The sequence below is a fragment of the Salvelinus alpinus genome, chromosome 7 (assembly GCF_045679555.1).
Source record: "Salvelinus alpinus chromosome 7, SLU_Salpinus.1, whole genome shotgun sequence".
Classification (NCBI taxonomy): Eukaryota; Metazoa; Chordata; class Actinopteri; order Salmoniformes; family Salmonidae; genus Salvelinus; species Salvelinus alpinus.
This window is the reverse complement of record NC_092092.1, coordinates 79,624,670-79,651,252: the sequence shown is the minus strand read 5'-3', so window position 1 is coordinate 79,651,252 and position 26,583 is coordinate 79,624,670. Positions and strand designations below refer to the sequence as shown.

At 43.7% G+C, this 26,583-nt stretch overlaps 1 protein-coding gene across 1 annotated transcript in view; it reads right to left on the bottom strand.

Moving 5' to 3' along the window:
- LOC139581739 (protocadherin Fat 2-like) overlaps nucleotides 1-26,583 on the bottom strand; it is an 88,409-nt gene that overhangs the window by 8,360 nt on the left and 53,466 nt on the right. Inside the window, exons 13-25 of the mRNA XM_071411823.1 lie at nucleotides 26,189-26,573; nucleotides 25,631-25,827; nucleotides 25,282-25,435; nucleotides 22,431-22,664; nucleotides 19,329-19,718; nucleotides 14,527-14,738; nucleotides 14,020-14,157; nucleotides 13,668-13,811; nucleotides 9,907-10,104; nucleotides 8,701-9,541; nucleotides 7,861-8,021; nucleotides 3,495-4,011; nucleotides 2,341-2,494 (exon numbers count right to left, since the gene is read on the bottom strand). Of these exons, the coding sequence (XP_071267924.1) occupies nucleotides 2,341-2,494; nucleotides 3,495-4,011; nucleotides 7,861-8,021; nucleotides 8,701-9,541; nucleotides 9,907-10,104; nucleotides 13,668-13,811; nucleotides 14,020-14,157; nucleotides 14,527-14,738; nucleotides 19,329-19,718; nucleotides 22,431-22,664; nucleotides 25,282-25,435; nucleotides 25,631-25,827; nucleotides 26,189-26,573 (3,725 nt within the window). The remainder of the gene's footprint in view (nucleotides 1-2,340; nucleotides 2,495-3,494; nucleotides 4,012-7,860; nucleotides 8,022-8,700; nucleotides 9,542-9,906; nucleotides 10,105-13,667; nucleotides 13,812-14,019; nucleotides 14,158-14,526; nucleotides 14,739-19,328; nucleotides 19,719-22,430; nucleotides 22,665-25,281; nucleotides 25,436-25,630; nucleotides 25,828-26,188; nucleotides 26,574-26,583) is intronic.

The following is a 26,583-nucleotide window of genomic DNA, read 5'->3' as shown; positions in this document are numbered from 1 at the left end:
GGGGCCCAACAAGGGTGCGTTCTCAGCCCTCCCCTGTACTCCCTGTTCACCCATGACTGTGTGGCCATGCACGCCTCCAACTCAATCATCAAGTTTGCAGACAACACTACAGTGGTAGGCTTGATTACCAACAACGACGAGACGGCCTACAGGGAGGGGGTGAGGGCCCTCGGAGTAAGGTGTCAGGAAAATAACCTCACACTTAACGACTTTAATGCAGGGAAACATAAATCAGTTCTACCTAATTTCTATCAACATGTTAAATGTGCAACCACAGGGTAAACAATTCTAGATCACCTGTACTCCACACACAGAGACGCGTACAAAGCTCTCCCTCACCCTCCATTTGGTAAATCTGACCACAACTCTAACCTCCTGATTCCTGCTTACAAGCAAAAGTTAAAGCCGGAAGCACCAGTGACTCGGTCTATAAAAAAGTGGTCAGATGAAGCAGATGCTAAACTACAGGACTGTTTTGCTATCACAGACTGGAACATGTTCCGGGATTCTTCCGATGGCATTGAGGAGTACACCACATCAGTCACTGGCATTATCAATAAGTGTATCGAGGACATCGTCCCCACAGTGACTGTACGTACATACCCCAACCAGAAGCCATGGATTACAGGCAACATTCGCACTGAGCTAAAGGGTAGAGCTGCCGATTTCAAGGTGCGGTACTCTAACCCGGAAGCTTGTAAGAAACCCTGCGACGAACCATCAAACAGGCAAAGCGTCAATACAGGGCTAAGATTGAATCATACTACACCGGCTCCGACGCTCGTCTTATGTGGCAGGGCTTGCAAACTATTACAGACTACAAAGGGAAGCACAGCCGCGAGCTTCCCAGTGACACGAGCCTACCAGACGAGCTAAATCACTTCTATGCTCGCTTCGAGGCAAGCAACACTGAGGCATGCATGAGAGCATCAGCTGTTCCGCACGACTGTGTAATCACGCTCTCCGTAGCCGACGTGAGTAAGACCTTTAAACAGGTCAGCATTCACAAGGCTGCGGGGCCAGACGGATTACCAGGACATGTGCTCCGGGCATGTGCTGACCAACTGGCAGGTGTCTTCACTGACATTTTCAACATGTCCCTGATTGAGTCTGTAATACCAACATGTTTCAAGCAGACCACCATAGTCCCTGTGCCCAAGAACACGAAGGCAACTTGCCTAAATGACTACAGACCCGTGCACTCACGTCCATAGCCCTGAAGTGCTTTGAAAGGCTGGTAATGGCTCACATCAACACCATTATCCCAGAAACCCTAGACCCACTCCAATTTGCATACCGCCCAAACAGATCCACAGATGATGCAATCTCTATTGCACTCCACACTGCCCTTTCCCACCTGGACAAAAGGAACAACTATGTGAGAATGTTATTCATTGACTACAGCTCAGCGTTCAACACCATAGTGCCCTGAAAGCTCATCGCTAAGGATCCTGGGACTAAACACCTCCCTCTGCAACTGGATCCTGGACTTCCTGACGGGCCGCCCCCAGGTGGTGAGGGTAGGTAACAACACATCTGCCACGCTGATCCTCAACACTGAAGCCCCCCAGGGGTGCGTGCTTAGTCCCCTCCTGTACTCCCTGTTCACCCACGACTGCATGGCCAGGCACGACTCCAACACCATCATTAAGTTTGCAGACGACACAACAGTGGTAGGCCTGATCACCGACAATGACGAGACAGCCTATAGGGAGGAGGTCAGAGACCTGGCCGGGAGGTGTCAGAATAACAACCTATCCCTCAATGTAACCAAGACTAAGGAGATGATTGTGTACTACAGGAAAAGGAGGACCGAGCACGCCCCCATTCTCATCGACGGGGCTGTAGTGGAGCAGGTTGAGAGCTTCAAATTCCTTGGTGTCCACATCACCAACAAACTAGAATGGTTCAAACACACCAAGACAGTCGTGAAGAGAACACGACAAAGCCTATTCCCCCTCAGGAAACTAAAAAGATTTGGCATGGGTCCTGAGATCCTCAAAGGTTCTACGGCTGCAACATCGAGAGCATCCTGACTGGTTGCATCACTGCCTGGTACGGCAATTGTTCGGCCTCCGACCGCAAGGCACTACAGAGGGTAGTGCGTACGGCCCAGTACATCAATGGGGCTAAGCTGCCTGCCATCCAGGACCTCTACACCAGGCGGTGTCAGAGGAAGGCGCTAAAAATTGTCGAAGACCCCAGCCACCCCAGTCATAGACTGTTCTCTCTACTACAGCATGGCAAGCGGTACCAGAGTGCCAAGTCTAGGACAAAAACAGTGTGTTAATACAGACGCCGCAGGGATGAGAGGGATAGCTATGTGAGAGATGGACATACCTGATTCCAGCCATATTCAGTTGGCAGTTACAGATGTAACCTTGACTCTTTGGCACACACACCCCACCGTGGGCACAGGGCTGGGAGGCACAGGGGTTCTTGTCCAGCTCACAGTGGGGGCCATAGAAGGGAACTGGACAGCTGCAGCGGAACCCTGGAGGGTAAACAAACATAGAAACAGGAAGGCGAGATCAGCCTTCCGAAGACGGTCAAAGTTTTAGAACACCTTTAAAGTTCTCTTACTCTCTTAGTAACAACAGAGGGATTCTATGGAAGGATAGGATACAAGCTATTTTTAAAAGTGGAATATAGGGTAGAGAGTTTTGTAAAGACAGTCTGTTTCCATCCAGTTGTCGTGAGGTCTGGTTATTCAGTTTGCACCTCACTACTCTAGTTTTAACTTCCCTGTAGAACAATTATAATAATACTTTGTAGACAATAGGACACCTTCAATCTGTTCAAACGCTGTAGTTTGTTCAACATTGTATTCTCATATCGGTGACTGAATATCCTCGCAGAGGTAAAAATCTGTTGTTGAAGGGATGATAGATAATGTACCTTAAGTAAACTGTAGATATACTACATCGCAAAACCTGTAGGCTTTGTTGCCACGTGTTGTTGACAAACATCACAATGACAAACATCACAATGACAAACATCACAATGACAAACATCACAATGACAAACATCACAATGACATTGCAAAACATTTGAGAACATTTTCTCTACAAATGTTTCTTATCTTTTGATTACAGACGGTGGGTGTTAAGCATGTTTAGCATTGTAATGTAATGGGCAGAATGGGCAACACAGGGCCTCCAAACTTCCTTGGAGAGAATCCTTTGCATTTCCTGTTCCATTTAGCTTGGAGGTGCATTAAGTGTATGATACAGTGGAAAAACACACACAGATGCCAGGATGGAACATAGTCCTCTCTCTCTCACCCTCACCCTATACTATATGATTACATGCCTTTACCACGTGATGCCTGTGACTTCATTACCGCACAAATCATGAGTTGCTAACATGGTTAACTTAACCCTGACCTTGACCTTGAATGAGGTGGGTAGAGGCTTACAGTATGCTATTTGTGTTGTTTTTAGCGGTTGACACTATTTGGGAGTGATACAGTATGCCAAGGTTAGGAAACTGACCTCCATTTGATTCCTCCTCACAGGTTCCTCCATTCAGACAGGGGTTACTGTCACAGCTGTTCATCCTGACCTGGTTGACACAGCACTGGTAGACCCCAAACACCCTCCTCCTCCCAGGCCCATTCCACTCCTTATTCTCTTCTGTCCTGATGGGTTCCCCATTCAGCTCCATACCCTCCAGGCAGCCCACCAAGCCATGTGCCTGGGTCTGGGCCCTGGCCTGGGTCTCTGTAGAGGTGGTGGTGGTGGTGGTGGGGGTGGTGGTGGGAGAAGAACCAGGACCAGGGGAGCCAGCGAGGATCAGAGCCCCATGAGGCTGCATCAGATGGCAGGGTTTAGAGAGGACGACCTGGGCTGAGTGAATGTGGTCCAGGGTGAGTCTGAGGATGGTGCCGTTGACCTCCAGAAGGACGTGGTGCCACCGCCCGTCTGACACCACTGGGGCTGCGTGGACATGCAGGGAACCCGGGAGCGTGTTGCCACAGAGGTACATGAACCTCAACTCTCCACCCATCAGCTGTAGAAGATAATAGAACACTGTTCATATACACGCTGGTACAATTATCCATCAGCTGTGGAAGATAATATAACACTGTTCATATACACGCTGGTACAACTATCCATCAGCTGTGGAAGATAATATAACAGTGTTCACTGTTCGTAAACTTTTATTCCTCAGTCTGAAGTAGAGACAGTGGACTAGAACACAACACATCAATGTAGTTTTGATACATTTGGCAGATCATTAGTTTAAACTGGAAATAATAGAGGTTCCGTTCCAACCCGACATTATCGCCATCTCAGCCGTTCCAACCTGACATTATCGCCATCTCAACAGTTCCAACCTGACATTATCGCCATCTCAGCCATTCCAACCCGACATTATCGCCATCTCAACAGTTCCAACCTGACATTATTTCCATCTCAGCCTTTCCAACCTATCGTTATCGCCATCTCCAACCCAACATTATCAGGTCAATTTCGCTCCAGAAAAGTAGCAAATATTTCCCTCATTGGTGCAAATTCTAGCTTAGCTTCTAACTATCGTTAGCTAGCTATCAAGCTAGCGAGGTTTCCTTAGCAGGGTGTACTCAGCCCACAGCCCTTGAGGCTAGTACCACAGATTGTCCCGGGAGTGTGACTGTTTGAATCCCTGCTGTTTGTTGCTGTTTCCATCTGCCCTGCGACCTGCCCTGCGACCTGCGACCTGCCCTGCGACCTGCCCTGCGACCTGCCCTGTCTGGAACTGCGGAGGTGACAGCATTTCCTACATTGCTACCATAACAAAGACCAAAGCTGGTGGGAGTACTGTTGAGGACAGTGGTGTCTCTCTATCACAGGTGAAGGATCTTTTAAACAAATAAAAATAATTCTACAAGCAGTTGTTACAACAACAAGAAAATAGCTCCAAGTATTTTGTCCAAATACTGTTGGATTCAACTAATAAAAGAATGGACGACCTGACCATAGAGGTCCAGGACCTGAAGAACAGCTTGCAGTCTCCCAGGGTCAGCGCGATTACTTTAATCATGAGAACAGCAAGATGACAGCAATAGTCCTTAAGAGAGGACATCATTTCTGTATGTGAATCCATGATAACCATGTCGGAGAAATCCGATTATCACAAGGGACAATCAAGGCAGAACACAACATTGTTGTGGACGGAATCACATGAGACCTGGATTGAGTCTGAGGACAAAGTGAGTGGAAATGATCTCAGAAAAACTGAAGATGGGACTGGAATCCCACCACCGGCCCAGGTGACAGGAACTTGACCACGATCGGTCTGGGGCCTGAGGTTCAAGTACAAGGTAACTGTTCTGGAAAGACCCAAGAATTTTAGAATTAGTCAAAGAGGACAATCCTGAAGCTGTGCGCCAGAAGAGGAAATAATTTATCCCAGCCATGAAAGCTGCCAGAGCACTTGGGGACATTGATTACATCCGCTATGACAGGCTCATTGTCCACCCTCCCTCCCAAAACTCTGGAGGGATGAGAGAGCCAAGCCTAGCTTCAACACCGTAGCACACACTTACACACACCAACTGATTGATGAACTGCTGAATAATGGGGTTTTTCTTGCTTTGTTTGCTCTTTTCCATATTACTGTAACTACTGCATCAGCCTCTTCTGAGGGTTTTGTGGACATGTTGAACTAGCACAGTGCTTGGCTGCTGAGCTGCTAGGTCGTTGGGCTGCTAGCATGGAGCTAACATGGAAATGAACGGATCCCCTTCCCTCTGTTGTTTTGGAGAGAGGAGCTATGGACTGCCTAATGTACAGCTCAGCCTTTTTACCAGCGACCTATGGGGTAGTGCACTACCTTTTACCAGAGCCCTAATGGGGTAGTGCACTACTTTTTACCAGAGCCCTAATGGGGTAGTGCACTACCTTTTACCAGAGCCCTAACGGGGTAGTGCACTACTTTTTACCAGAGCCCTAATGGGATAGAGCACCACTTTTTACCAAAGCCCTAATGGGGTAGTGCACTACTTTTTACCAGAGCCCTAATGGGGTAGTGCACTACCTTTTACCAGAGCCCTAATGGGGTAGTCCACTACTTTTTACCAGAGCCCTAATGGGGTAGTCCACTACTTTTTACCAGAGCCCTAATGGGGTAGTGCACTACTTTTTACCAGAGCCCTAATGGGGTAGTGCACTACTTTTTACCAGAGCCCTAACGGGGTAGTGTAGTACTTTTTACCAGAGCCCTAATGGGGTAGTGCACTATTTTTTACCAGAGCCCTAACGGGGTAGTGCACTACTTTTTTACCAGAGCCCTAATGGGGTAGTGCACTACATTTTACCAGAGCCCTAATGGGGTAGTGCACTACTTTTTACCAGAGCCCTAACGGGGTAGTGCACTACTAGCTCCCCGTGGGAGATGATTATGATCAGAGGGTGTCCTCCACAGTCACTGTGATCTGCTTCTTTACAGTGTCTTTCTAGCATGCTTCTCCTTGATAATAATAGATCTAAGCTCTCACTATTGTGAAAGGCCACAGTGGTTTTATTTGACATGTCACCTTTTCTTCTTTCTCCACAGGCGCTTTGGTTCAAATGGGAAAAATCCATTCCATTTCAAAGGTAATTTACTTAAAAGATGTGGAATACATGAAAAAGATTTAGCCGGTGATCGGTGAGTAGGTCCTAAACTTAATTTCCATTTCAGATGTTTCTCAAGGATGTATGTGCCTGCTGCTCCCATTTTCCTTTAGGTCAGAATATTGATGAGATTTGGGAATTGATAAGAATTTGTTCAAGGTGCTGTGAAGCCTTACTCTCAAGGGAAACACATGAATCGTGTCGTATCTTCTGATGAAGCCGGTGTGAAGTAAAAGGGGGAGGAAAGAAACTGAAAATAAATTCTTGAATAACCATGTTTAGCAATTCCTTTTGTAGCAATGTTCTTACAATTAAAAGGCCCGATGTTCCAGGAATGTAAAACGCAGAAATAGGCCTAAGCATGGAAAAAGTGAACGCTACTTTTGATGAGTGAACAAATGTCATATTCTATCTATATGTATTCAATGCCACACAAGTGAAGAGAAATCCATTGGGAGATGTGTTGCTTGTGTGTCAAGGAGTTTCATCTGAGCACTGAGGATTCTTTATCCCTCTCATCAGAATATACAAGCATTTAATATTCCCTTTAAACTCTGTGGTTAACCTACATCAGCACAAAACTGACTCTAGCTCAACATTCCAAACCCCAGCAAGAATTCGCCTCGGTACCAGATCTGTTTTCTTTAGTTTTTTTTTTTTACACGTCTTGCCAACACTTAAATTTAAATTCCAGAAGTGTCTGAAGGATGTGCTGGTCCTTTAAAAAAAATTAAACTCAGAGTATTGAGTTCGTCAATGCTGAAAACAGATCTGGGACCAGGCTATAAAAGAAATGGATGGAAACAGGGACATGAAGATAGAGACAGTCCTCACCACAACATGGTTGGATCAGTTAAAAGTCCCATTGATCAACCGACACAGACAAAACCAGCAGAGTAAATACTATGATAAGAGACCAGTATGATTTGAGCCTGGAATCCACTCGGAAATGTTCTCTTCCGGATAAACTCAGCCCTCTGATATGCAATCAGGCATTTTTAGATTAGGGCATATGTAAACTGCTGCAGTACGGGGGGGGGGGGGCGACTGCCAAGGAAAAGAAATATGTTGCTTTTATGATCTCTGATAACAATGCTGTGTATTATCATTGTATGTATGATACTGTAAAGCAATGATGTAAAATGGGCTATAACTCAAATGGAACTGATTGGATGAGATTACGAGAGATTACAAAAAAGCAAATAACAATGTGTGTTTTTTCATCTCTGATAATAATGAATGCATGTGAGCTTTACAATACCTTCAAGCTCCCCCAGTTGATTGCATTGGTATTCATGACAACGCCTTGTTGCTGGAAGGTCTTGATGCGCAGAGAGAGACGGAAGTTCCGATTCTCCTCCTCCTGATCCGTCTGATACAGGTATTTCAGATAGCCCGTCCCGTCAAAACTCACAGCAGACTCTGAAGTTGAAAAACAGTGTAACTGTTAAATATGATTTGTAGAACATGTCTAATTAACATGTAGGCTTAATATTCAAAGCACTTATTTTGGATGACGATCCGGCCGTCAAATTAGGAATAGTCACTCAAATTTGTTCTCATAATCAAATCTGCTTGATTGAAACAGACAAAATCCCCCAAATTCTCCTCATGTATTATATTTCAGCCTCAGATCTTCCATGTTGCTTTCCTAGAGACATTTGGTTTGTTGAGGCTTTGGGTTTAGCTAAAATAGTCTAAATAAAGAGGCGATAACCTCAATGGAATACCTCCACTAAATATGTCTGCCAGACAGACAACAGTAACTAAGAAGACCCACTACAACAAGAGAATCACTAGTACTATGCTGGAGGCCCCTAGCTGCCACCTGCACCCAGCTAATCCCCATAGGAATGTGAAGTGAGTTAGATCATGAAGGGGGTGACTTCAGGCTTCTACTGTGATCATAGAGAGGTAGGAGACTATTTGACTGATAGGGTTCAAACCCAGGGTCTACTGTGTGCTAAAAGTATGCGTTAGCCCACTAAACCAAAGCCTAGGCATTGACTTGTAGAGCTAATGCAATTGTTCACGTCTCAGGCACATCTCACACAAGTTACACCTACCGTTGCAAGGCCAGACATGCTCCCAGTACACCTACCGTTGCAGGGGCAGACACTCTCCCAGGTGTGTTGTGGGGTGATGAAGCCAGCCCTGGCTGTGGCGTAGTGGCTCAGCCTCTCCCCTCTCGTCTGGACTGAGTTCCTGCATCCTCTAGGAGGGCATTCTGTCCCTAGACACCCATTGTGATGCACCCTGAGAACACTCAGTCCCAATGAGTCTTCTATGTCAGCGATGATCCCTGCCAGCCGGTTGGTTGGTAACGGTTCTACAGTTCCACCATGCGGCCTCCATAGCAGCAGAACCTCCAGGACCAGGGAGTTGGGTTGCTGCTGTAGGCTCACCAGGTGGAGGTCTTGCCTGGCTATACCCAGGGCCGTGCTGAGGCCCCTCTGGAGGCCTCTCCAGTGGTCCCCCAGGAACTCCTCCGGGGAAAGCCCAGCCAACTGCAGAGTGAGCCCAGCGTCCAGGGCCTGCTGGGTGGGTTTCCACACATGAACCTTCACCCCGGCCCATACGCTGAACTTCCCATCGGAGACGCTGACATTGAGGGAGTAGAGACCAGGTTTCAAGTCTTCGTCGGCCCAGATCTTCCCATCCACCAGGTCCACAGAGAACCTGGAGAGGCCTCCAGAGGGGCCCGTGCTTGGCTCTGAGTCTCCCCCATCGGGAGACTCCGAGACCAGCTTGTAGTTTAGGATGTCGTGCAGGTCCTGGTCGGAGGCATGGAGCTTGCCTATGACTCGGTTGGAGAAGGTGTCTCCTGTGGTGGTGATGAAGACTTCCAGGGGCATCACAGAAGGAGGGTACTTGCTCTGCTCAGTGACGTTGATCTTCACCACGCAGATGGAGGAGAGAGGAGGGTGTCCGCTGTCTGTCACCTGGCGTAAGGACATGAATAGAAACACACATTATCAAACGTCAGAATCTCCTAGTACTGTGTAGGTATAAAGTTATACTCCATTTTAACATCCCAAATAACCAGTGGGCATGTATAGACGTCAGACAAACAGATTACAACCAGGTAAATATGTTTTGCTTCACTGCGTCTTCTTCACCCATAACAAGGAACAGTGATGACAAAATGTTGGTGTTGTTTTTTTTTACCCCAATAAATGACTGGGATGTTATCCATATGGAGTGTGAAACTATAGTTCAAAGTTTATTCACCGTTAGTCAGCACCTCTACACTAAATAATGATCTCTGGGTCGTCAGTTTGTGCTTTTTCACAGGAACAATCCTTACCTGTATTTTCAGTAGGTGCTGTGGCTTGATCTTCTTCTTCAGAGGAGCAGAGATGGACAACAAACCTCCCTGGTCTACGTGGAAGCGGCGGTCCTCGTTCCCAGACACGATGTGGAATGTGAAGGGAGGTCCATTCTGAGGGGTGTCTCTGTCTGTGACCACCAGCTGGAGGATGCTGCTACCGATGGCCTCGCCCTCCTGACAAGGAACATACGGTACCGTCGTTAGTTAAGTAGTCATAGAAACTAGGTCAAGCCTTCCATAGCACCTTGTTCCACATGGGTCTAAAACAAGACAGCGCCTAATGATTTTACTACAAAAACGTGCTGATTGCGATCTTATCTCAAAGAGGGGAAAAATGTCAAAAGTTTCCAGTGACTGCCCGGAAGTTTCCACCTGCCCCGAATGTAACAGTACTTGGCTGAGGTGCTGGAAAGCAGACAAGCTCATACCACAGTGTGTACTGTGCAATGTGCTACAATTTGGCACAACAAGCACACACACCTAGCCTTCTCCTCAGGTCGCTCCATTTCAGCTGGAACGGGTCCTTCAAACAGAGTGCCGTGTTTTGGTAGAGATATGGGAAAGAGGATGAAGGCCAGCGATGAAGATACGTCTAGCGACTTGTTGACGCCAGCCTGGCGTGTTGATTAAATATGGCATTGTCCGGATGGATAGACTTATATTTGCGTCTCACACCGTTGCCGTGGCAATCTCTGGGAAAGAGACGTTACCACAGAAGTGTTGGCGCCACCGACGACAGGAAATGAACGTTACTGTGTTGAACAACATTTTCATGTTTGTATTGTTTCAGGAGTTCATAAAGAGCTATGACATATGTTTCATTGTTACTGTTAAGTGCTATGGAGTTGCTGTTACAAAGACACTGTGTTATTCTGTTTGTCGGGACGGCGGTCCGTTCAAAGAGGAGCGTCACAGACGTGGGCTCCTACTATTTAAATTGAGTTGATTAGATTAGAATCTGGATGTGTTGTTCCTGCCTATTGTTTTTACTGGCAAAGTGCTACGAAATGTTAATTCAGGTTGGTGGTGACTTCCTGCTTGAATTTGGTTAAAAGGACAGTGAATTTGCTCATATTTTCAGAACTTGTTAGCAAGCGACCTGTGTGTATCAGACGATGTGTAACCACGAGATCTTATTTAGTTGAAGGTCATTTACTCTGAGTAGTCTGTAATGTATCATGTATTTCATGTACACTGTAATTGTTTGAGTGTTAATTCTTTCATAACTAATAAATCCCTATTACTTGAATTGAGTAAATGTATTCCTTGTTTTACAGAGTAATTCTTTGATTGGCCATGGTGCTCATAATTTAGTAGGTGTATTGGTGGTTGTTATTTACACTGTACACACAGTATATGCTTGGGTTCCAACTTAAATTCTCTGATGTGCTTGCCTCAATAAATGTAATGGTGTACGCCAGGGTTAGCTATTTGTATCTCAAATCAAATAACATTTTATTTGTCACATGTGCAGAATACAACAGGTGTAGACTGTACCGTGAAATGCTTAGTTACGAGCCCTTTAACCAACAACGGCGAGTTAAAAAAAAGTATGAAAAACAAGTCTCTTAATAATTGCATAATCGTACAAGATGGACACATGTTCAATATAACCACACTACTAAGTGGTGATGGAAGGAATGCCTTGAATAGAGCCTCTAGAACCACAGGGCCTGTTGCGTTTAGTCACATAATAATGGAGTCAGATTGATGAAAATAGTTGATTATATTCATTTCTACATAATGGTACATTTTCAACAAATACAGGTTCAATAGGTTGAACTTTGCTCTAGTCTGCCTGGAGTGGCAGATGGGTGGGGTTTCCGGTTTAATCCATTAAGCCAGGGAAACTCAATCAAGCCCAGATGAAGTATTTTAAATGATTTTGAACCCTGGTCTGAAAGAGTCTGAAAGAGGATGGACACACAGAGTGGAGGTAAAATGGTGTGTATAGTCAACCTCCGTAGACACACACAGTGGAGGTAAATGGTGTGTAAAGTCAGCCTCCGTAGACACACACAGTGGAGGTAAATGGTGTGTAAAGTCAGCCTCCGTAGACACACACAGTGGAGGTAAATGGTGTGTAAAGTCAGCCTCCGTAGACACACACAGTGGAGGTAAATGGTGTGTAAAGTCAGCCTCCGTAGACACACACAGTGGAGGTAAATGGTGTGTAAAGTCAGCCTCCGTAGACACACACAGTGGAGGTAAATGGTGTGTAAAGTCAGCCTCCGTAGACACACACAGTGGAGGTAAATGGTGTGTAAAGTCAGCCTCCGTAGACACACACAGTGGAGGTAAATGGTGTGTAAAGTCAGCCAGAGAGGAAAAGCATGGAGCTGATTTCATACTGTAGCTGAATTAAGCACGTGTCGACGAGAGTCTACAAAGTAAAGTCACACACCCTCAGTTTGAGGTGCCTGGAAAACAGCCACAGCAACGGGTGTGGCTGAAATAGCCAAATGGGTTTTATACACCTGTCAGCAACAGGTTTGACTGACAACCATCCTCCAACCACTTGTCCTCTCTTAAACGGAATCCCACCAAGAGTCAACAATGACATACAAGTAACGTTGCTGCGTTACTAATATCCTAAGAAAGTGTGTGTACCGTGGTGGAAGTCAGTGAGTAGCTGTAGGACAGCAGGTCTAATTTACAAACTAATGATCAATACTGTCTCTGCACTTTCCAACACCGGATGCTAACTGTTAGCCTAGCCCATTGTCTATTCCTGGTCGGTGAAACTCTCTTTAGTTTCAACGGTTGTGAAAGCCTACGTGGCTAATGTAGCCCACTCACATTTTCTCTTTCAATTAAAAAGACCATCTCATCCTCAAAAGTCTTGTGAATGTACGATTGTATTTGCCTGTGTTGAGTACAGAAGTTCATTTATACTGACCTGTGGAGACTCAACCTCAACAACTGTGTTGTATCCCGTTATACCCTCCCCCTATAGTGTATCTGTTAACTACCTCATTATCTAGGAAAACATTTTAAATCATTATTTGTAGTATTGAGTTCATTGGGTTCTTGAGGTCTCAGAGCTTGACGACGTTGACGACGTGCATGTGTGTGTGTGTGTGTGTGCGTGTGTGTGTGCGTGCACGTGTGTGTGCGTGTGTGTGTGTGTCTGTGTGTGTGTGTGTGTGTGTGTGTGTGTGTGTGTGAGTGTATACATGTGTGTGTCTATGGACGTGTTTAACTATTCTTGTGGGGACCAGAAGTCCCTACAAGAATGGTAAACAAAGTAAAAATTGACCAACTGGGGACATTTTGTTAGTCCCCACAAGGTCAAATGCTATTTCTAGGGGGTTTAGGGTTAAGGTTAGAATTAGTGTTAGGGTTAGAATTAAGTTAAATATTAAGGTTAGGAGCTAGGGTTAGTTGTAGAGTTAGGGTTAGGAGCTAGGGTTAGGTTTAGGGTTAGGATAAAGTTTAGGTTTTTGGGTTAGGGTTAGGGTTAAGGTTAGGGTAAGAGTACGGGTTAGGATTAGGGTTAGGTTTAGGGTTAGGGGTTAGGGAAAATAGGATTTTGAATGGGACTGAATTGTATGTCCCCACAAGGTTAGCTGTACAAGACTGTGTGTGTGTGTGTGTGTGTGTGTGTGTGTGTGTGTGTGTGTGTGTGTGTGTGTGTGTGTGTGTGTGTGTGTGTGTGTGTGTGTGTGTGTGTGTGTGTGTGTGTGTGTGTGTGTGTGTGTGTGTGCGTGTAAGGGGAAGTGGCCTGTGTCGGGTACCTGAAGGACCAGGTTGTGTTTAATCTGGGAGAAGACAGGTGGGTTGTCGTTGACATCGGACACGGTCAAGGTCACTTGGACCGCGGTAGACAGAGGAGGGTCTCCCTCATCAGCTGCTTGGACCGTCAGAGAGTAGTGAGTGATCTGGGACAGGAAGAGAGACCAGTTACATACAGGATATCAGTGTTCTACTACTACCTTGACTTTTTTCTCTTAGCTCCTAGGAGAGCAAAGGGCTTCACCAGTGCATCTCCAGGGAATCCTGTTCTGAGAAGTTTTTTTCAACTTTATTCCAGGTGATTCCTTCCCCATATAAAAGCCCAAACTAACCCCCCCCCCCCACCCCCCCCACCTCCTCTCTGTCCAGCGTGGCCCTGACTATGATCTCTCCACTGCGAGGGTCGATGCTGAACTGCCCCTGAGGGTCTCCACTGGAGATGGAGTAGTGGACGAGGTTGTTCAACGGCCCATCCAGGTCGATGGCTGTGACCTTGGAGTGGGGGAAGGAGGGGAAAGGGGGAGAAGAGAGGAGAGATACGGGGGGAGAGAAGAGGGGGTTGGGAGGAAGAGGGGGTTGAGAGGAGAGGGGGTTGAGAGGAGAGGAAACAGTAAGCCTCATTGAACTGAGCTGCTTGGCTCTTATTGACACCAAATTAAATGACAGTCTTATTATTATTATTATTAGCTCAACCAAACTGCCATGTTCTATAAGTACTTACATGTGTTGCTGTCCAAACCCCAAATTCAAATTCAAAACAACTTTATTAATCCCCTCAGGGAAATTACTTGAGCACATTGAATTGTGTACTACAATTACTGGTTTCTAAAGTGACAGTTGACAGTTGAGAGTGAAAATTACCTGCATCACCACATCACCGGGTGACAGGTCTTCTGAGACGTCAGCTCTGTAGTCTCGCTGTCCGAACACGGGCGTGTTGTCATTGACATCTGTGATGTTGATAATCACCATGGTGATGTCGCTCAGAGTCGACTTGCCTCTCGTCCCCTCCAATGACAGGTAGTATTCACGACACAGCTCAAAGTCTAAAGAGCCATTCACAGCCAGAACACCTGGAAAACACACAACACAAACTGTATTAATTTAACTGACTGTCACGCCCTGACCATAGAGAGCCCTTGTTTCTCTATGGTGTAGTAGGTCAGGGCGTGACTAGGGGGTGTTCTAGTTTAAATTTTCCACGTTGTTTTTTTTGTATGGTTTCCAATTAGAGGCAGCTGGTAATCGTTGCCTCTAATTGGGGATCATATTTAGGTAGCCGTTTTTCCCACCTGTGTTTGTGGGATATTGTTTGTGTTTGTGTGTTTGGGCATTACGTCATCACGTTCTTTGTAAGTTTTGTTGTTTTGTTTCTAGTTTCACTTTGTATTAAAAAGATGTGGAACTTAATGCACACTGCGCCTTGGTCCGCTCATTCTGAAGTGTGTGATACTGACAGCTGTGTTTTAACTTGGTCTTGTACACACTAACACAGTCCTGGGTTGACGTGTGGGTTTTGAGTGTATGTTCTCAGCCTTCAAAAAAAATAGGACAAATTACAGCGATTTCCAAAGATTACCACAGTAACAATATATTCAATTCATCTTGTTGTGCTCTTTTATTAAAAACTAAAACGCCGACATGTTTCCACCTAGTGGGTTTTTTGACAGCGCTATCTGATCGTCTTTGTTCTGTTGACAAAAAAAACATAGACCTGGTCATTGGCCTTGAAGTCAAACAGGTGTTGGGTTCTACCTTAATAGTGCCAGGATGTAGAGAAATGGGCCTAAAATATACATATGTTCCAGCCCAAGGTAACTACAGCACCAGGATGTAGAGAAATGGGCCTTCTAAAATATACATCTGTTCCAGCCCAAGGTAACTACAGCACCAGGATGTAGAGAAATGGGCCTAAAATATACATCTGTTCCAGCTCAAGGTAACTACAGCACCAGGATGTAGAGAAATGGGCCTTCTAAAATATACATCTGTTCCAGCCCAAGGTAACTACAGCACCAGGATGTAGAGAAAAGGGCCTTCTAAAATATACATCTGTTCCAGCCCAAGGTAACTACAGCACCAGGATCTAGAGAAAAGGGCCTTCTAAAATATACATCTGTTCCAGCCCAAGGTAACTAAAGCACCAGGATGTAGAGAAATGGGCCTTCTAAAATATACATCTGTTCCAGCCCAAGGTAACTACAGCACCAGGAGGTAGAGAAAAGGACATGTCTTGAGCAGATTGGAGTTGTCCTTTCTATCTTGTTCTAAGGACAGCTCCGCTTCCTCCCTCCTCTCTCTCTCTCACTTCCCCTCTCTTTCTCCATCTCCTTCTTTCCATCTCTATCTCTCCGCATGTAAATGGGGCAGAGAGAGAGAGAGTTCCTGGGTTCCTGGGCCGTTTGCCAGTCTGGTTTACACACTTCATAAACACAAGACAAGATGACAACATAACAACAGACATATATGACACCTGCATTCCTCTTACAACCAAACTAGGTTTCAACATGTGCAATTATATCACACAGGTACAATTCTCTGTTTGCTGAGCTAGTTAAAGACATCTAGAGCTGACCCTTGTTCAACAGAGTAGCTAGGATATTGTCCTTGATCTGTGATCAGTAAATAAGGCTGGTAAAGCCCTGTATTTGTTCAGACAGACAGACAGACAGACAGACAGACAGACACAGAGACAGAGACAGAGACAGAGACAGAGACAGAGACAGGCAGGCAGAGAGAGAGAGAGAGAGAGAGAGAGAGAGAGAGAGAGAGAGAGAGAGAGAGAGAGAGAGAGAGAGAGAGAGAGAGAGAGAGAGAGAGAGACAGAGAGAGAGAGAGAGAGAGACAGAGACAGAGACAGAGACAGGCAGGCAGAGAGAGAGAGAGAGAGAGAGAGAGAGAGAGAGAGAGAGAGACAGAGACAGAGACAGAGACACAGAGACAGAGAGACAGAGAGACAGAGAGACAGAGACAGAGACAGAGAGACAGAGACAGACAGAGAGACAGAGAGAGAGAGAGAGAGAGAGAGAGAGAGAGAGAGAGAGAGAGAGAGAGAGAGAGAGACAGAGACAGAGACAGAGAGACAGAGAGACAGAGAGACAGAGAGACAGAGACAGAGACAGAGAGAGTGTACTGTTGCCCACATCTGAACTGTAAGAAAGGAAGAGGAAGGGGGTTGGGGTACCGGACCCCTCAGTGCTATTTGTCTTTTTCAGATTTCTTTCCGTATAATTTTTAAAACAATACAAAACATCCACAGACAAACGGCAACATACAGACGCTCACCAACATCCACAACATCACCCTGCTCAGACCCACCTGCTCAGACCCACCTGCTCAGACCCACCTGCTCAGACCCACCTGCTCAGACCCACCTGCTCAGACCCACCTGCTCAGACCCACCTGCTCAGACCCACCTGCTCAGACCCACCTGCTCAGACCCACCTGCTCAGACCCACCTGCTCAGACCCACCTGCTCAGACCCACCTGCTCAGACCCACCTGCTCAGACCCACCTGCTCAGACCCACCTGCTCAGACCCACCTGCTCAGACCCACCTGCTCAGACCCACCTGCTTACACATCTCTCTCTCTCTCTCTCTCTCTCTCTGTTTCTCTCTCTCATACTCCCTCCTACACATATCTCCAGCGCCCGCATCACTCTCTGCCACATGGCCTCAACCTGCACCATTTTGTTTCTCTCCGTCGCCCCACGCACTTTCAACATTTAGATAATAAAGCATTTGATAATAAAGCATTTTACATTTCCATTGTGTTAACAATGGAGGATTGGTTATTTTCCAGTTTTTAAGGGTATGTTTTTTCAAAATGATTGACGAATCGTCCAACCCATCGGTGTATCTCATTGCACACTCATATGCAATGTCTTGAAGTATGCACACAGACTGATTAAAAGTACATTGACATTGTAATTGTAATGCTTATGACAGGCAGCTATTTGTCAACGTCAACTCAAGTGACTCCCTTAGTTCTCATTCAGGCACTTTTGAGTGTGATTTTACATGTACATCTGCCAGGTGTTTGTCTAGAAGGGATACAGCTTTTGTCAAAATGGACTTTTCGTAGCATGTTTAGGAGAATTAACGTAGCCGGTTCGGAATATTAGGTTAAGGTTAGGAAAAGGGTAAGGTTTAGCTAACATACTTTATTTTGTATTTTTTACTTTTGACATCAATTGTATCCTGTCTAGACCATGACCATCTGCCAGGGTTTGGATCAATTTGAATTGAAGTCAGTAAATTCAGGAAGCGATTTGAATTTAAAATCCCAAACAGCTTCTCCTTTTCAGTTTATTGAGAAGTCATTGAAAATATATGCCCTTTTTCATTAATTGAATTGGAAATTCAGTTCACTTCCTGAATTGTCTGACAACCTTATACTCTGCTCATGTTGGAACTGAGATAGCAAAAAAGCAGTTGGAGGTGCCAACTATTTTTCAAACTAAAGAAAACAGCCTAATGTACTATGTCATACTGCAGGGCTCTGCTCTGAAGTACGACAACAAAGAGAATCATGAATTCAAACTCATTCAAACCTCTAAACTTTCTCTTTCATGTGACTAGCTAAGACCAAAGTAAAAAAAGAAAAGAACATTAAGCTTCCATGTCTGTCTCCATTGATCAAACATATAATACATAACATTAAGCTTCCATGTCTGTCTCCATTGATCAAACATATAATACATAACATTAAGCTTCCATGTCTGTCTCCATTGATCAAACATATAATACATAACATTAAGCTTCCATGTCTGTCTCCATTGATCAAACATATAATACCTAACTAAAAAAGCTACTTCTTTACTTTGACACGTGTAGCAATGATAACAAATCAACTGTGTGGTGGGATGATTACTCTTGGGATGGAACTATACACAAGTTGATTAAGTTGCTGACAAGCCCGGAGGTTGGTCTGGCTCAGTCCAACCAACCTCTATGAGACTCCTGCCCTGTTACAGGTAGATCAAACCAGGGAGGATTTGTAATGAGGGAAACACCAAGAGAAGTCAGGGAGAAAACAGTAGGTACAGCATGTCAGTGCTGGACCAGGAAGTATAATACAGTACTGACTACGTTATACTCCTCCAGAGTGGCTGATTGCTGTACAGTGTATATCAGCAGGACCTTTACAAAACGTATCAAAAGTGCACCGGCAGTGACAATGTACTTTCAATAATTTCTCTGCCTCGCTGTGCAATACTGCTCCGATATCTGACTTCTGAGTGGCAAATAGAAAGCAGACTTATCTCTGCCAAAACATTCAAGAAAATGTACTTTATTGCAGTCAGCAGCACAACCAGGTGAAAAGGTATTTGCTTTACCATTTAGCGTTTCGTCAACCTCATAAGTGGGCTTCTCCGCCTGCTCCCCAGTTCTTTCTTGCTGATGTAGGTGTACGTTTTAGGGTTCAAAACAACCGTGTGGTGGGATGATTGCTCTTGGGATGGAACTATACACAAGTTGATGACAAGCCCGGCTACTGAATGGTTTGACAACTAATACAGAGATTGGTTGGCGCTTCATAAATATATGAATTTGCACAAATAAACTCAAATATACTTTATGAAACCTTACGGAATCTCATGGAATTGGTCAGAACTTTACTGACCAATGGAACTCAAGGAAGTATTGGAACAGAACCTTACCAGTTGCCGGGTGCAGGTAGAACCTTCCCCCCTCGTTGCCAGAGACGATGGAGTAGACGATGGGTTCCGTCTCGGTCCCGTCTCTAGTGAGGGCAGAGACGCTGATGACTTCTGATCCTACCAGGGTGGATTCTGGGATCTGGGCGGAGTACTCCTGGCTCAGGAACACCGGCTGGTAGTCGCTCAGGTCGACAACGTGCACCGTAACCGTGGCGACGGAGTACAGTTGTCGGGGAAGACCCCGGTCTGTGGCTTTGACCTTGAGTTCAAAGGTCGACCGTGTGTTTTCAGCCAGTGACCTCTCCAGGCGCAGAATACCGGAGAACTCTTCCAATGAGAAGTGTCCGCTGTTGTCCTCGAGTAGAGAATACTTCACCTCAGAGTTTATACCTGCAGAAGGAGAGGAGAGAATAGGAGTCAGTCTGGTTGTTCTGAGCAGAGACTATTTCATATAGAGACAGGACACTATCTAGCTGCTATTATCTCTATGGCATTTCACCTCAGAGATCATATCTGCCGGAGGAGAATAGGAATTATCAGTCTGGTTGGTTTGGCATGACGAATTTGGGTTTCTTCCAAAGTATGCTAGGAGTTAATGGCCTTATCAAAGCTGTATCAAAACATAATGCATCGTGCAATTATGAAGAACAAAATAATAATAAACATCCACAATAAACAGCCAAACATCCATAATAAACAGTCAAAATAAACAGCCAAACATCACAATAAACAGCCATAATAAACATCCATAATAAACAGCCATAATAAACAGCCATAATAAACATCCATAATAAACAACCAAACATCCATAATAAACAGCCAAACATCACAATAAACAGCCATAATAAACATCCAAAATAAACATCCATAATAAACAGCCATAATAAACATCCATAATAAACAGCCAAACATCCATAATAAACATCCATAATAAACAGCCATAATAAACATCCATAATTAACATCCATAATAAACATCCATAATAAACATCCATAATAAACATCCATAATAAACATCCATAATTAACATCCATAATAAACATCCATAATAAACAGCCATAATAAACATCCATAATTAACATCCATAATAAACATCCATAATAAACATCCATAATTAACATCCATAATAAACATCCATAATAAACAGCCAAACATCCATAATAAACAGCCATAATAAACAGCCATAATAAACATCCATAATTAACATCCATAATAAACATACATAATAAACATCCATAATTAACATCCATAATAAACATCCATAATAAACAGCCAAACATCCATAATAAACAGCCAAACATCCATAATAAGCATCCATAATAAACATCCATAATAAACAGCCACAATAAACAGCCATAATAAACATTCATAATAAACATTCATAATAAACATCCACAATAAAAAGCCAAACATCCATAATAAACATCCATAATAAACAGCTATAATAAACATCCATAATAAACATCCATAATAAACATTCACAATAAACATTTACATTTACATTTTAAGTCATTTAGCAGACGCTCTTATCCAGAGCGACTTACAAATTGGAAAGTTCATACATATTCATCCTGGTCCCCACGTGGGAACATCCACAATCCACAATAAACAGCCAAACATCCATAATAAACAGCCAAACAGCCATAATAAACATCCATAATAAACAGCCATAATAAACATTCATAATAAACATCCATAATAAACATCCATAATAAACATCCATAATTAACATCCATAATAAACATCCATAATAAACAGCCAAACATCCATAATAAACAGCCATAATAAACAGCCATAATAAACAGCCATAATAAACAGCCATAATAAACAGCCATAATAAACAGCCATAATAAACATCCATAATAAACAGCCATAATAAACATCCATAATAAACAGCCATAATAAACATCCATAATAAACAGCCATAATAAACATCCATAATAAACAGCCATAATAAACAGCCAAACAGCCATAATAAACATCCATAATAAACATCCAAACATCCACAATAAACATCCACAATAAACATCCAAACATCCACAATAAACATCCACAATAAACATCCATAATAAACAGCCATAATAAACATCCATAATAAACATCCATAATAAACAGCCATAATAAACAGCCATAATAAACAGCCACAGGGTAATACATGATTAGGTATGTGTTTCTACACACCTACAGGAGTGGCCCTGATCCTCAAGATACTACATGATTAGGTATGTGTTTGAAGGTTAACAATAAGGTAAGGCATGGGAGAAGTTTCTGCAAGAGGGCTTTATAGACAAAATGAGAGTAATGTATCGATCTAGGAGACTTCAAAGAGGGCCAGCCTACTTTCTGATACAGAATGCATGCGATGTGTCCTGAACCTGCTGCCCGTAATAAAGCATAGTGCACTGTGATAAACTGCATCCAATGATTTCAGTGTATTGGCAGCTGTATTCATATAGATGGTGTCGCCATTGTCTAAAGCCATCAGGAATGTTGACTGAATGATTTGATTCCTACTATTTAACAAAAGACTGGACTTATTCCTATAGAAGAAGTCTATTTGAATTCTTAATTTCTTAACCAACTCATCAACATGTTTTTTGAAAGATAGCTTTTCGTCAATTCAGACGCCCAGATATTTATCAGCGGGGACACGAACAATGCATAAATTAGTGATGCGTTTGTTGACTCATAACCCGCAGTCTCGGTGGTTATATCCACAGGGCAGGCGGATTTAAGGTCATGAAATATTGTGTGGATGAAGGGCGGGTGGGTGGTGGTCAGGAAGCATATAGGAGAACTGTCTCTATGTTATGACCTGGGGGATAGGAGAATAGTCTCTATGTTATGACCTTGGTAAGTATATTGGTGTAGAGCCTCTGCTACATAAAGGGGAGATTTAGATTTGACCATAGAAATAGAATTACTAGGTCAGACAAAGCCCCTCAAACCATTCCTCAAAACGTCAATGTCCATTCTAGTCATTCTGATTCTATAAAGTTTGGTCCATGGAAACAGAATAACTAGATCAACAAATCCCCTTTCAGACTATCCCTCAGAAGGGGAATGTCTACTATATTAATTTGATCTCAATAATATGACTTACCAGTGTCAGGGTCTTTGGCGTAGATGACAGCGATGGGTGTCCTGATGGTGGTGTTGTCGAACACAGTGACTTCATAGTGGTTGTTCGAGAACTTGGGAGGGTTGTCATTCATATCCTGGATCATGAGTAAGATGTCTGCTTGGCAGGAGCGACCTCCGCCGTCCGTGACTTTAACTACCAGATCATACTCCCTCACCTGCTCCCGGTCCAACTGGGCCAGAGTGAACAATTCCCCTGTCACAAATAAAAATAACAAATAATTAGATGAACATATAGATGGACTTAACGTATTCCTTCTATCTCCTAGTGGAGCAGAGGGCATACAGTACAGTACATGTAGATGGATAGATATAGTCTATGTATAGATGAAAACTGACTGACTGAAAAACACACTGAGATGTATATTAAAATGGTGGGGAAATACACTGAGATGTATATCAAAATGGTGGGGAAAACACTGAGATGTATATCAAAATGGTGGGGAAAAACACTGAGATGTATATCAAAACGGTGGGAAAAACACTGAGATGTATATCAAAATGGTGGGGAAAAACACTGAGATGTATATCAAAACGGTGGGGAAAAACACAGATGTATATCAAAATGGTGGGAAAAACACTGAGATGTATATCAAAACGGTGGGGAAAAACACTGAGATGTATATCAAAACGGTGGGGAAAAACACTGAGATGTATATCAAAATGGTGGGAATAAACACTGAAAAAAACCTTAGATGTACAGTACCAGACAAATATTGACACACCTACTCATTTTTTGCTATTTTCTACATTGTAGAATAATAGTGAAGACATCAAAACTATGAAATAACACACATGAAATCATGTAGTAACGAAAAAAGTGTTAAACAAATCAAAATATATTTTAGATTTTAGATTCTTCAAAGTAGCCACCCTTTGCCTTGAAGATAGCTTTGCACACTCTTGGCAATCTCTAAACCAGCTTCAGGAGGAATGCTTTTACAACAGTCTTGAAGGAGTTCACACATATGCTGAGCACTTGTTGGCTGGTTTCTTTCACTCTGCGGTCCAACTCATCCCAAACCATCTCAATTGGGTTGAGTTCGGATGATTGTGGAGGCCAGGTCATCTGATGCAGCACTCCATCACGCTCCTTCTTGGTCAAATAGCCCTTACACAGCCTGAAGGTGTGTTTTAGGTAATTGTCCTGTTAAAAAACAAATGATAGTCCCACTAAGCACAAATCAGATGGGATGGCGTATCGCTGCAGAATGCTGTGGTAGCCATGCTGGTTAAGTGTGCCTTGAATTCTAAATAAATCACAGACAGTGTCACCAGCAAAGCACCCCCACACCATCACACCTCCTCCTCCATGCTTCACGGTGAGAATCACACATGTGGAGATCATCTGTTCACCTACTCTGCATCACAAGGACCTGGCGGTTGAAACCAAAAATCTCAGATTTGGACTCATCAGACCAAAGGACAGATTCCCACCGGTTTAATGTCCATTGCTCATGTTTCTTGGCCCAAGCAAGTCTCTTCTTCTTATTGTGTCCTTTAGTAGTGGTTTCTTTGCAGCAATTCGACCATGAAGGCCTGATTCACACAGTCTCCTCTGAACAGTTGAAGTTGAGATGTGTCTGTTACTTGAACTCTGTGAAGCATTTATTTTGGCTGAAATCTGAGATGCAGTTAACTCTAATGAACATATCCTCTGCAGCAGAGGTAACTCTGGGTCTTCCTTTCCTGTGGCGGTCCTCATGAGAGCCAGTTTCATCATAGCGCTTGATGGTTCTTGCGACTGCTTTCAAAGTTCTTTACATTTTCCGGATTGACTGACCTTCATGTCTTAATGTAATACTGGACTGTCGTTTCTCTTTGCTTATTTGAGCTGTTCTTGCCATAATATGAACTTAGTTTTTTACCAAATAGGGCTATCTTCTGTATACCACCCCTACCTTGTCACAACACAGATGATTGGCACAAACGCATTTAGAAGGAAAGAAATTCCACAAATAAACTTTTAACAAGGCACACCTGTTAATTGAAATGCATTCCAGGTGACTACCTTATGAAGTTGGTTGAGAGAATGCCAAGAGTGTGCAAAGCTGTCATCAAGTCAAAGGGTGTCTACATTGAAGAAAAACATATTTAGATATGTTTAACACTTTTTTGGTTACTACATGATTCCATATGTGTTATTTCATAGTTTTGATGTCTTCACTATTATTCTACAATGTACAAAATAGCAAAATATTAAGAAAAACCCTGCAATGAGTAGGTGTGTCCAAAACTTTTGACTGGTACTATATATCAAAATGGTGGGGGGAAACACTTAAATGTACTGTACAGTATTTCAAAATGGTGGGGGAAAAGGTCCAGACAGTAGGCCTATGCATTCTTTAAAAATAGCATCACAGTTTACGAAATATTTACTGAAATCTATCAAAAGGAAACCATGACAAGTACAAATAAATCACAAAATATTTACATTTCTGGTAGTCATTCACTGTTCTACCAGCGCCAAACCATTACTTTGGGTTGAAGGCCATGTCAAAGCTTCTCCTAGCATATATGTATTGTGATAGGACAAATTATTGAGATTATGAGCTCTGATTGGCTTACAATAATGAAGCTAGGCTAGTGCTATGACAACCAGGAAGTATGTTTGATGAGAAGCCAAAGCACCAAACGTGGGAAAAAAAACACTAACTAATTATGGTGGTCTGACAGTGCACCATCTTGTCTTCTTGAAGACCTCAGTTTAAGTATTTTGTAAGACTGGAGATGCTATCTCTCAAACCAAACAAATCATGGATTTCACTTAGGACCTCTGTTTGTTTAGACCCCAAATAAAATATGTCTCTAACCTGTCTTTTGATCAAGATGGAACTTGTCTGCGTTGGGGCCGTGGAGGGTGTAGGACACTTGTCCGTTGGTGCCGATGTCTGGGTCCGACGCTGAAACCTTCAGTATGAACATGCTTGACGGGGAATTCTCCATGACAACCTCTGTGTACAGCAACTGGGCAGAAACGTTGATAGTTAGCAACGTCTTAGGTCAAATTGCAGTTGTTGATATTTTATTCATGCTTAGGTACTGCTCATTAATGTGTTACGTATGTATGAACTGTTATAAAGTCCTTATGTAGGTACAACCTGTTACCGCTATCTACAGGAATCTAAGTGTCTACTGTAGTGTCATGGCTGCCTGACGTACCTGCTCACACAGAGGACTGTTATCGTTGATGTCTAGGACATGGACCTCTACAGTGGCAGGGGCCTCGAATCTCCCGTCAGTAACTCTTATTTTCAGGGAGTAGTTATCTTTAGCTTCACGGTCAAGAGACTCTTTGAGGACCAGCCACCATTCCTCTCCCTCTTGCACAATGGAGAACTGGCCTAATGGATCTCCGTCTAAGGAAAAACATTTGAACGTAATACATGAATGTCAATGCTACCTGGGGGCCAAAATGGATTTGATCATGTCCACCACATTTCTTCCTGTCAATGTAGTCACTTTTACACTTAGAATAAACCATTATAGAAGATATATTTCTCTGTTATAATGAGCCATTATAGACAATATATTGTTCTCTTATAATAAGCCGTTATTATAGTAGATATTTTGCTCTGGAGAAATACTGTGCCCATCTGTTTCTTATTAAAATGTTGTCCATAATGCTGATAGACCTGAAAAACTACCATTCAACTACTTCAAAAAAGTGGAGGTGATCAATCATTCAATCAACCAAATGAATCAATCAACGAGACTCACCTGTGATGTAACACGTGATCTGCCTGTTCTCTTTAGTCACATCCATATCAACGGTCGTCAGGCTCATGATGACCTCCCCAGGCCTAGTGTTCTCCATGACAGACGCATGGTACACGTCCTCCGTGAACCGAGGAGGGTTGTCGTTCTCGTCAGTCACCGTCACCTCCACCAGAACAGAGGAAGAGAGCTTCACCTCCCCCCCGTGGTCAGTAGCCACCACTGTGAAGCTGTAGTGCTGTATCGTCTCACAGTCCGTTTCTCTCAGAGTAGTTATCCAACCGCTCTCACTGTCGATGGAGAAGACATCGGTGATGTCATCGGGTTCGGCTTCCAAGGTGTAGGTCACCTGTCCATTAGTGTCCTGGTCAGGGTCGTTGGCAGTCACCTGTATGGAT